General features: G+C 32.3%; 1 protein-coding gene across 1 annotated transcript in view; it reads left to right on the top strand.

The window, feature by feature from the left end:
- Positions 1-12922, top strand: part of ZC2HC1A (zinc finger C2HC-type containing 1A) — a 38004-nt gene that overhangs the window by 18998 nt on the left and 6084 nt on the right. The window contains exons 5-7 of the mRNA XM_023518361.1: positions 1484-1632; positions 8154-8253; positions 8855-8954. Coding sequence (XP_023374129.1) covers positions 1484-1632; positions 8154-8253; positions 8855-8954 — 349 coding nt within the window. The remainder of the gene's footprint in view (positions 1-1483; positions 1633-8153; positions 8254-8854; positions 8955-12922) is intronic.

Below are 12922 nucleotides of genomic sequence, written 5' to 3'. Positions count from 1 at the left end.
AAAAAAAAAAAAGCAAATGTACATATGATCATTTTAAAAATTATTACAGAAGAGATGTTGGCAAGCTCTTTCTGTCTTTCTTTTTCTTTTTTTTTTTTTTAAGTATAACAGAGTTTAAGAACAAAGAGAACGCTTTAGAACACTTTCAGAGAGAGACGGAAGTGGCTGCCTTCTCAAAAGTGAGAATAGAGACAGACAAGCTATTTTTATAAAGGGGCAGAGAATAAATATCTTCAGCTTTGTAGGCCACAAGGTTACTATCGCAACTACTCAACTCTGTCAGTGTTGTATCATGTAAGCCATAGACAATACTAAATTAATATATTTGGCTGTGTTTCTATAAAATTTTATTATAAATACAGGCAACAGGCAGGCAGGATTTGGCTGGCCATAGTTTGCCCACCTCTGTTGTAGAGTATTAGTAATTAATTTATGGATGTTTTCAGGATGCTTCAATTGGTCTTGGGTCTCTTCTAATATTACTTTTCTTTTCCCCATGAATTTGAGTTCTCTTTCTGCTTTGGAGGTATTTAGACATTACATCTTACCATTAGTACATTTCTTATGCCTAATGTAAGTCAGAGAAAAGTACCAGTTCTTCAGTATAATTTGGATTTAAGAAATAATCTCTTGGGCCTAACAAAAATCACTTCTTTTTTTGCCTCAGTTGTGGATCTACTCTGCTATTAAGCAGGACAAATTTCTGAGCTTCCAATGAATAACTTTAAAAAGGAAAATTCTTTATCAAAAAGTAAACCTGTTGAAATAAATTGAGACTTTATTTTACACTAGTGAATTTTTACATTGATTCCCTGTGTCTCAGTTCACATCTTTTATAATGAAGCAAAATTTGATTCTAGGATAATTTTCAAAGAAGTTTAATTTACAGTATATGGTACTTTGTATTTTGGAAGGATATTTTATCTAGGAAGCATTTGCTGTTTCTTAAATTTGAATTAATTATGTTAGCGACGTATATTTTTATCGCTTCTTCCATCTGTTGTGATCTTTAAGAGAAAATCACACTTTAAAGATTTGACAATTTCAGATAGATAAAAGACTTTAATAGATGAGCTCATATTTTAAATGTATTTTAATGTTACATGTTATAGCTCAACTAGTCTGCCATGTAAAATATGTATATATTTATTACTAAAAAATATGATATTATAGAAGCAAAAAATAAATAACATTTTTCTCTACTTATTTTTTGTACTGAGGATTTATTTTTTGATTTTTTTTTCCCCTCCTCAAATTTGACTCAAAGCCAGAAGAAAATTAGAATGTATCATGTTGTAGCAGATCTTTTTCTTAAAAGTCTTCACTAAATTGACTTCAGCCTGGGTGGTTATAAGGAAACAGGAGTTTTTGTTTGTCAGATGTTATTACTTTCACATCTCAAATGACTGCTCTTAAAATCTTCTGGTTTTTTTGTCCACTTCAATTATTATGTTATTAATGTTTCTCTTTTTATCTATTTTAGATTATATCCAATGTCCATATTGCCAGAGGAGATTCAATGAAAACGCAGCTGATAGACATATAAATTTCTGTAAAGAACAAGCAGCACGTATTAGTAATAAAGGCAAATATTCTACTGATACCAAAGGAAAACCGACTTCTCGGACACAGGTGATATGCTCAATTTTAATTATTTCTACAAATAAATGAAAAAATGGCTCTTTCAAAGTATACTTTTTTGCTTATGCTTTACAGGTCCTTAAACTACAGTTGTCTGCTTTTATATAAACACATATATATGGATGCATATAAACTTTCTAAAAGCTTTTTTTAGGTTATGTTGAGTGGAAGAACTTGTGTATTTTTTGTCTATTCTGATACATATCAGGAGTATTTTCTTCATTCTGTAACTTGGTTATTCATTTTCTTTAAAGGTATCTTTTGTAGAGCAAAAGTTTTAAAATTCGATCAAGTCCAGTTTATTATTTCTTTTATGATAATTGCTTTTTGTGTTGTATAAAGAAAACTTGCCGGGGCAGCACCTGTGGCTCAAAGGAGTAAGGCACTGTCCTCGTATGCCGGAGGTGGCGGGTTCAAACCCAGCCCCGGCCAAGAAGTGCAAAAAAAAAAAAAAGAAAACTTGCCTGTGTCAGCGTTGCAGAGAGTTGCCTTTAAGTTTCTAGAAGTTTTCTACTTTTATCTCTTATATTTATATCTATGAATCATTTCACACTGATATTCGTGTATATTGTGATGTAAGGGGCAATTGTTAATTTTTTTCTATGTAGATATTATATTCTTTCAGCATCATATGTTGAAAAGACTTCAAATTGCCTGGTATCTTGGTTGAAAATCAGTTGAGTATGTTTGTGTGGGTTCATTTCAGGACGTACTATTCTGTTCCATTGATTCATATGTCCTTTAATCAGTGCCAAACTGTTGCTACACTGAGTATTATACCTTAAGTCTTAATTTCCTACTTGAATTACTTTCAAAAATTGCTTTGGCTATTCTAGGTTTATATTTATAGATAAATTTTACAATTGACTTCTCATTGTCTATAAGAAACAACTATAGTCAATTTGGGGAGAACTGACATTTTAATAATATTGAATAGTCCAATTCATGAACTTGTTACATTTTCTGCTTATTTGGGTGTTCTTTAATTTATTTTAGCAATGTTTTATAGTTTTCAATATATAGGTTATACACATACTTGTTGAATCTTTCCCTAAGTCTATCATATATTTGGATACTCTAGGAATGGAATTTTATTTTAGTTTTTGTTTTTTAGTGTTTGTTTAGACTGATAGTTATAAAACTGTATGTTTTTTTGGTGGTTGTTTTTTTGAGACAGAGATTCAAGTTGTCACCCTGGGTAGAGTGCTGTGGCATCATAGCTCTCAGCAACCTTCAACTCTTGGGCTCAAGTAATCTTCTTGACTCAGTTTTTCTATTTTTAGTGGAGAAGGAGTCTCACTTTTGCTCAGGAGCGTCTCGAACTCGTGAGCTCAAGCAATCCACCTGCCTTGGCCTACCAGTGCCTTAGGATCATAGGCATCAGCTGCCATGCCTGGCCAAAACTGTGGGTTTTTATGTATCAGTCTTGTACCCTGCTATTTTGCTAAATTCATTATAATAACTTATAGATTTCTTGGGATTTTTCTGTCTGTGCAAACATGTAGTTTGTAAGTAAGGTCAGCTTTACTTCTCTTCAGTCTTTATGACTTTTATTTCTCTTGGTGATTTGTTGCATTGTCTAGAATTTTCTTTGCAATATTAAATAGAAGTGATGAGAGTGGACATCCATGCTTTGTTTGCATTCTTAGGGGAAAAACTTTGGTTGCTGATTGTTGAGTATGATGTTAGCTGTGAGTTTTTATCTGTGTTCTTTGTCAGGCTGAGAAGGTTTTCTTCCCTATGGGTCGTACTCTCTGGGAGTTTTTTGTTTGTTTCTTCTAAACTACTAATGGGTTTTGAATTTATTGAATCTTCATTTTTATGCATTAAAACAATAATATAGTTATTATCCCTTATATTAATAACATGATGTATTGCATTGATTTTTTAGATGTAAGCCAATTTTCTATTCTATTAATAAATGCCATTTAATTATGAATTAGTGTCCTTTTAATATATATTGATACATTGTTGGATTTTGCATATGTGTTCATGAGAAATACTTTGGCTAGTTTTGGTGTCAGGAAAATACTGGCCTTATAATGGGTTTGCACCTATTTTCTCCTGTTTTCTCAAAGAGCATGTGCAGTATTGCTGTTATTCCTTTTTTATATGTTTGTTAGACTGCATCATGGAAGGCACTTAAACATGGAGTTTTCTTTTTTCAAAGGTTTTTGACTGTGATACCAATTTCTAGCAGACATGAGGTGGTACAGATTTTCTGTTGCTTCTTGGCATAAGTTAGCGCAATTGGCATCTTTCAAGTAATTTGTCTCTTTGTAAATTCTGTGAGTTTAATTTATTGATTGAAAGGTATTATCTTTTAATGCCTATAGAATTTTCAGTGATACTCTTTTTCATCCCTGCTACTGATATTTCTGTCTTTTGTTTTGTTCTCTCTGATCAGTTTTTTTTTCCTTGATCAGTTTACCTAGAAGTTCATCAATTGTATTACGTCCTTTCAAAGAAACGGCTTTTGATTCCATTGCTCTAACTCATAAATCTTAATGTTAATAAACATTATTATCATTCAGTTCAAAATATTTTCTAATTTGTGGTTTCTTCTTTTACTCATGTTTATTTCAAAGTGAATCATACTTCCAGAAGAGGTTTTTCTGGATGTTTTATTGTTTATTTTAATTTAATTTTGTTGTGGTCTGGAAATATATTTGATAAGATTTCCATCTTATTGAGTTTTTTTTAATTGACTGGAATATGGTCTTTTTTAGTGAATATTGCATATAATTTGAAAAAAAAGTTTGTAATAGTTGCGTTTTGAATTTTGTAACAGTTCAGTTACAATGGCTGATCTTTTATGTCCTTACTGACTTTTTGTCTAGATATTCCATCAGTTACTGAGATAAATGTGTTAAAATCTTCAAATAAAATTGTGTTTTTCCCGACACTTTTTATTGTATTTGCTAGCTTTTGCTTCAGATATTTTGAATTTCTCTTCTCATTTGTGTTTTCATTTCTAGTTTGTTGTCTTCATTTGTTGACCCTTTTTCCATTGTGAAATGTCTCCTTTTGTTTGTGGCGATATTTCTGGTATTAAAGTATCATCTTATAAGAACATAGCCATTTCAGCTTAATTGTATTCTTATATTTTCTTTCTTTTTTAAAATTAAATTTGTATTTTTATGTCACTTATAGACAGCCTACAATTGGTTCTTGTTTTTCTTTGTGGGATTTTTAAAAATTGAAACCTTATAACCTCATCTTATTGTTTGAAGTGCTCAGGCATTGACATTGAACACAGTTATTATTGATTTGGTTAGGCTTAGGTCTGCCATGTTGCTGTTTTCTATTTTTGTCATTAATTTTTAAGATTCTTTTGTTATTTCTGAGTGGCACCTGTGGCACAAAGGAGTAGGGCGCTGGCACCATATGCCGGAGGTGGTGGGTCCAAACCCAGCCCTGGCTAAAAACAGCAAAAAAAATAAAAAGAAATAATAATAATTTAAAAAAATTCTTTTGTTTTTTTCTTATCCTTCTTGCTTTCATAAAAGGCATTTTATTTTCTTTATTGGCTTTCTAGCTGTAACTTTGTATTTTTAAAACATTTTTGCTATAGGAATAACAATGCATTTTTAACTTATCCCCCTCTATGGGTATTTTCAATGACTTTCTACCAATCTTAGTTCTATCGTTATATGTGTCTATGTAACTATATAAACATTATAAACCTATTAGTATTTTTTATGTGTATTGTTCAACTCACTGCTTTATTTTTATTTATTTTAAATTATAAATTTGCAGGTTATAGCTGAATTAAGTGATGCCGATGTTATGATTTATGAATACAATGTGGAATAATTAAATCAGGTTAATTAACATATCCATTACCTCAGATCCTTATCATTTCTTGTAGTGAGAACAATTGAAATTTATTTCCTTAGATATTTTTAAATGTACACTATGTTATTATTTACTATATTCACCGTGGCTGTACAATTTATCTCAAAGTAAAAACGTAATAAAACTGTTCCTCCTGTCTGAGTGAGGATTATGCCATTTGAGCATCACTCCCCATTTCCCTCTACTCCCAGCCTCTGGTAACTTTCATTCTCTTCTCTGCTTCTTGGCACTACAGTGGTTAGGATTCCACATATAAGTGAGAACATGTGGTATTTGTATCTTTGTGCCTGGCTTATTTCACTTAGCATAATATTCTCTAATTCTATCCATATAATTGGTTTTTGTTTTTTTCTTGAAGACTGCAGCTGCTAGCTAAATCTAACACCTGTGACCCTTTGAGAGATTTTCTGTTGGCTGTAATTTTTGCTGAATGTAGATTATACATTCCAGCTTCTATAATGGTAATGTTTGGTTGAAAACTGGACATAGTAGCTAATATATTACATCAATTCTTGTATTTATTTTGTTCTACTGCAAAGTTTTATTTCTTTTCTCTTTGGGGGGAGGGAGATTAATGGGCATTTAGACTGAGAGTACACAGCTGTGAGTTCTCCAGGGTTTCCAATCTCTTACATTCATTTTTAAAAAACCCTCTCATTGCAATTGTTATCTATAGGAGGATTCTGTAGACACTGCACTCTTCTATCATTGAGTTTGTAATTGGTTTCTATGTTTTTAACTTCTTGAAGTTGGCTATTTTTCTTATTTCCTATTTCTTATAGTTTCCAATTTCCTGTTAATATTTTCATAGTTATCTTTTATTTTTTAAGTGTAGTAAGCATAATTCTTTTGTAATATATGTTCAGTGATTATATTATCAGATGACTTTTATGAATGCGTGCCTGTTGTCTTTTTGCCTCTTCATTCGTGGTTCCTTATATTCTTCTTTCCATAATAATTATTGACCTTTGCTATTGCTACTTGTTGCCCTTAAAAAATTATTCATGATTATTATTCACGTGACATGCCGCCTTCTAGAGATTTGTGCTTGTTCCTTTCGGGTAACTAAGAGTACTCTCAGTCTGGAAATGTTTGAAATTAAATTATTGACTTTTGTCTGCTTTCCCAGCCTAATAACATAGATTTATACATCAAATCCCTGTGGTAGCCGGGTATTTATAATTAATATACTCTCACATGGGTTGGCTTGGGAATTCCTTGTTCTCTCAGCTGACACTCAGTGCTTTAATAATTTTTTTATACTTTCCTGAGCATTTTTAGTTTTTAGTTGAAAGGTTGGCCTAAATAGTCTATTCTACCATTTAATCAGAAATGAATACTCTTCATGTTATTTAACCTTTTCCCAATTTCAGTAGATAATCTTCATAAATACAAATATTTGACTAAGGAAATTTGTTAGATTTGCAATCAGTATCAACAATACACACAAAAAACCTAACATAATATGTATATGAAAAATTGGTTTTAGACAGCTGTTCTGTGTAGTCACCTACATCTTAAATTTTATACTGATTATTGGTTATAAAGTATGATTTTGAAAATTGGGCTTAAATCTATTTTTCATATAATATTCTAAGCAGTCTAGATACTGTATTGGGTTAGATCTCAAGCACACATACAGATGTAGTTGTCACCACACGGAGGAAGTGTCAGGCTGGAACTGAGGTGGCATGAGTTTTAAATTTCTGCTTTGTTGTTAATTTGGGACAAGTTTATGTCTATTGAAGCTAGTAATCATTAAAATATTTTTGTATTCAGTGAACTGAGCAAAATTGGTCACAAAAAGGGTTAATAAAATTCATAGTGATATCTATCTGGATAGTAGAGGGAAAAATAAACAAGCTGAAATGTTCACTGTCACATCAGCCCATACTCCATTCATCTGACGTTCTCTGGTGAGGAGAGTGAAGCTGCAGTTAGCTGTTTCTTTCTGCTTTGGAGAAATGCATAGGCAGCTATAGTAAAACTAGCAGATAATTGTATGAATTTTTCTCAGTAGGCAGTACGGCTGAATTCTATGTATGAAGTAAAAACCACATTCAGGAACAGGTAAAAATTGTTACACTTTTAAAGATGCACCACCAAGTGAGCATCATTAGGTGTTTCTAAGTTTTTCTAAAGTTTGTTTGGTGTTTTGAATCTTATTGTAGAGGAAATTATTCCCATTAGACTGTTGCTTTGATTTGTGTGTGTGTGTGTGTGTGTGAACTGGAGAAAGTTGCTCAGAATGTATTTTAGCAATGGAACATCTGAGTTGTACTTTTAGTACCCCAATTTTGAGAGGGAGCATGTTTTGGGAAACTTTTCTCGGAGGTGATAAATTTTAATCAGGACTTTCTCAATGTGGGAATTGGGTAGGTAATAAAAAGACTGTTCATTTAAGGAGATGTGCTGTTTTTTCATATTTTTAAACTGTGATACAATACATGTAAAATTTACCATCTTAACCACTTTTCATCGTGCAACTTAGTGGTATTAAATACATGAATCATGGTGTACGACCATCACTACCATCCATTTCCATATGTTTTTTCATCTTATAAAACTGAAATTCTACACTCAGTGAATGTTAAATTTTGTCTTGCTAGTTTATAATTCATGTTGATAACATATCTTATTTTCTTTAATTTTAGTATAAGCCTCCTGCACTTAAAAAGTCAAATTCTCCTGGAACCACGTCTTCAGGATCTTCACGATTACCGCAACCAAGTGGCACTAGCAAAACTGTTGTAGGTAATAAAATCTATAAAATAACTTGATTTGTTTTTTAAAAACATGTTGGTAGAGAAGGAAATGAAGATGATGGTCTGTTTGGATTAGTAAAATTAGAGGTGTAATTAAGACGAAATGTAGAAGGATAAATAATTATTTCTGGGCAAAAATAAAGTAACTTTTTTTTTTTTTAGCTTAAATGTCTGTCCCTGATGAGAATGATGTGTCATCTGTTCAGAATGGTTGACCAAGTTCTTTTCTTGATTCTTTGACTGTAATTTTTTCCCTTCCTTTTTACCTTAGTTTTTTATACTTTTCTTTACTTGACAATTGTTCTTGATATACAAATATTTAATGATATGAAGACGATACTGGCCAATGAAGTATACCTTTATCTGTATGTAAATTAAAAGAGAGAAATTTAGATTTGAAAAATGAAGAAGGCTGTATGTTGTTCTCAGTAAAAGTCATTAAAAAAATCCATTTCCTTCATTGATAACTTGACTTACAGGCACAAAGAATATTATAATGCTAAAGCATTGTTTTCTTTGTCAGATGATCTGTTTTATGTGATTTTTCTTTTTCAGAGTATTGTTAAAACTAATACCTTTTTTATTATAAGGTGTACCTTCAGGTAAAGTATCCTCAGTTAGCAGCTCTGTGGGAAACAAACTGCAGACCTTATCTCCCTCGCATAAAGGGATAGCTGCCCCTCATGCAGGGTAAGTCTACACTGAATTTCATTTATTAGTGATTTCTATTTCAATGATAATAAGGTTTTATTTTGTTTAGGTAATTGGATTTTTCATTGACCATAATTTCTGAGTCAGTGTTTTACTAGTCAGGAGCTCATTCATTGCTGTTGAGGATCAACATTAGTATAAACATTTTGGAAAATATTCTAGTGGTATTTATCAAAAGCCTTAAAAATATTCATATTCATTATTTTATAATGAATAATTTTACTTCTGGGAATCTAGTCTAAGGAAATAATTGAAATATGGGAGGGTTTTGTAGTGACTGTAATTTGCTGAGTACCATGTATCAGGTACTGTGCTAGACATTTTGCATATGTTTTTATTAAAACCAACTCATGATCATAGAATAAGAGGATCATAGAAGCAAAGTAATTTGTTTGAAACCAGATAGCTATTACAAGTTAGAATATAAATTGGGATCCTTTCACATGTTTTTATTATGATGTTAAAAAACAAAGTCACCTAAATGTCTAGCCTTGTTTCGAGGGTAAATTAGGAAAAGCTACAAAGGAATATTTTGTAACCATAAAATACATATACATTTTAATAAGGCGATTCTACTGTAACAAGGGGAAAATAGGTACAAAACTCCTTGGTAACTATAAAAATATGTATAGACAAAAAAGATAAAATATCCTGAAATATGAATAGAGGGTGATTATTTTCCCTTCATTTAATACTTAAAATTTTTTTCTATGCTTTTACATACATGACTTTTAATGAAGGAGCACAATTAAACGTTAAATAGTATATTTTAATATGGAAAAAATTGTTGGTGATGTTAAGGAATTTAAGATAAGGCCCCCAATTTTTAGAAACTCACTTTCTCTTCTATTTTGATAAGTCAGAAAATTAAGATATTCCCATAGGACTGTTAGAATGAAGGATTATGTCTGTTTCTTTACATCTACTGATATAGTTGATTAAGGAAATAACATTTATGTTATTTTCAAGTATAGGTTTTATCTGGCTCATAGAGAATAGATTTTTATATGGGATATACTAACAGACCAGGGTATCTATCATATGAGAATGCTGCCTTTTGTTTCTCAGTTCAGACTACATAGCAAAAGCAAGACCTCGTAGGAGTTTAATATGATTATCATTGTACAAATGGAAAAGATAAACTAGCAAGATCTGGTGAGTTAAATGCTTTTTCAAGCATTGCGTATCCATAAAAAAGAGGAAGGCTATTTGTAAGGAGACACGTTATCACTAGATCAGATAGTTGAAAAGTAAAAGGTTCTCATATTCCAGTGGTAACAAACCGATTTGATTTTTGTCTTCTTTAGAGTTGACTCATTGAATAGTTAAGTGAATGATAGACATAGCCATTACAAAGCCTTTTTCCCATGCACCAGGCAGAATTGCCTCCTATGCTCAGTTATAGTGTATGTTTTTAGTGGTGTTGGTAGTTTCATTTATGGTTGATGATGAATTAAAAGCTGATACTTTTATACCTCTCCTATTATGCTGGTGATTTTATTAGTTGGCATTATAAAGTTCTACTGATGCTTTATTCTAAAATAGGGCACATCAAGCTGGCTGATATAATGAAAAGCGTGGTGAAAAGCGTGGTGACCTTGGAGTTAAAGACCAGGCATCTACATCCTACTGTGCTACTAAATGCCAGGACAAGTTATATGATTTGGGACATATCTCTCCTTGTCTTACTTAGAAAATATTCTGTTCCTCTGCTTAGATCAGCAAGGACAACTGATCAGCAGAGGAACAGAATATTTTGTCATATATACATATGAGATCCCTAAGGGAAAATATACTTTAACTGTGAATTAGAGATTTTTGAGCACATTAATTTTGTGAGGTGTGTACTGCTTATAATATACCATGAAAATTAAAAATTTTTGATTGTCTTACATCATGCAAAACTGTCAAATGTATTTATTTAAATTATGATTGTCCTTTCTATATAAGATATTTATATGTTAAAAGAGGGTTCCCAACTCTTTGGAAAGAAAGTAATAGTGTTTGCTTCTGGCTGAAATATTACTATACTAACTGGAACATTTCTATGTTACTGTATTAAACTAGAAGCATTCACTGTCTCTGGTTATCAGTTAAAAAAATAAAAAAGAAAGAGAAAAGAAGACGAGAAATAACCATTTACAGCTGTCTGTTTAGTGGCCGAGTTTGTTTATTATTTGTTAGAATTGTTGAAGTAATGATTTGTTTCATTTGCTAGATTGTAAGCTCCATGGTGCTAGATATCATGTCTGTCTTGCTTCTGATATGACTATAAAACCTAGCAGAATGTCTCATGTATAGGCCCCAAATTAAATTTTGGTGAGTCAGTGAAAAAAAAAATAAATTAAATCCCTATTTGTAAACTTCTTGGCACATCATATACCTTATGGTCTTGGTACAGTGAAAGAATTACTTGAAGTTTGTATGGCACTCATTATTTCAGTTTATACAGATGGATTAAATGCAGGATTGAGTAAAGGTGGAATTACGACACCTAGTTACCTGTAATCAGGGATTTCTCTGCATCTGCTGAGATTACTAGATGCTGTTATTTCAGTGATTTATGATTTTTTTTTTTTTTTTTTTTGAGACGGAGCCTCAAGCTATCCCCCTGGGTAGAGTGCCGTGGCATCACACTCACAGCAACCTCCAACTCCTGGGCTCAAGCGAGTCTCCTGCCTCAGCCTCCCAAGTAGCTGGGACTACAGGCGCCTGCCACAACGCCTGGCCATTTTTTGGTTGCAGCCATCATTGTTGTTTGGCGGGTCTGGGCTAGGGATTCTAACCCGCCACCTTAGGTGTATGTGGCTGGCGCCTTAGCCGCTTGAGCCACAGGCGCCAAGCCAATTTATGATTGTTTAAAGTCTTGTGTGTGTGTATATATATGTTTTTTTTGGGGGGGGAGTGGGGAGTAGAGTCTCACTATGTCACTTTCAATAGAGTCCCATAGAGTCATAGCTCATAGCAACCTCAAACTCTTGGGCTCAAGCGATTCTCTTGCCTCAGCTTCCTAAGTAGCTGGGACTACAGGCGCCTACCACAACACCCGTCTATTTTTTAGAGATGGGGTCCTGCTCTTGCTTAGGCTGATCTCAAACTCTTGAGCTCAGGGTATCTATCCACCTCACCTCCCAAAGTGCTTAGATTATAGGCATGAGCCACCACGTCCGGCTAGTGTGTATAATTTTTACCGTGGCCCACTTTAACCATGCATACCAATGATCTGTAATATATTAGAGTCATGTCACAGAAAACTTTATTTTACACTTACAAAAATTCTTCTTTGGTAGTTAACTTCTAGACAACCTATCGGTTAACAGTCACAGATTTTTTAAAAACAAAAGATACCCCAATATAAATTTTTTTCTTTCTTCTGAAAGATGATTATCTTTAATTCTAGGGAATTTTAGAAGTATAATGAAACACAGAGTTTTAAAATAAATATTGCCCCATTTGAACATGTCATAGAATTACATAGTTATACCTGAGACCTGTGTTTTCTTAGTAGTTTATTACCAGTTAAAATGGATGTTTTAACTATCAATTATCAATAGCTAAAATATTAGATTTCAGAAATTTACTTCTGTTCAGTAACAATGAAAAACATACAATTTGGAGACCAACTATAATAGATGTGGTAAAATTAGAAGAAAAGAATGCATGTGGAGAGCATTTTTTAGCTAATTGAATTTGGTTTTTCATAGCTACTTACATTAAAAATGTTAAGAATTAAATATCTTTAGTTTTTAGCTACATTTTTGTATGAGTGGAAGTGTGCTTTTTTTCATAAGTCAACATCTTGATTTGTGGGAATGGAGCATTATTTAAATTTTCATGAACTTTGTAATCTTTTGTTATCAATCTAGAAATGCCTGAAACCTAGAATTGTAGAACTTGGTTTATATGGATAACAGTGAATGAAGCCATTGGATAAGGAAGCTAATTTT

This window comes from Otolemur garnettii, unplaced genomic scaffold (genome assembly GCF_000181295.1).
Source record: "Otolemur garnettii isolate 467f Iridium unplaced genomic scaffold, OtoGar3 scaffold00004, whole genome shotgun sequence".
NCBI lineage: Eukaryota > Metazoa > Chordata > Mammalia > Primates > Galagidae > Otolemur > Otolemur garnettii.
The sequence above is the reverse complement of the archived record's forward strand: the minus strand, read 5'-3'. Positions and strand labels throughout refer to the sequence as shown.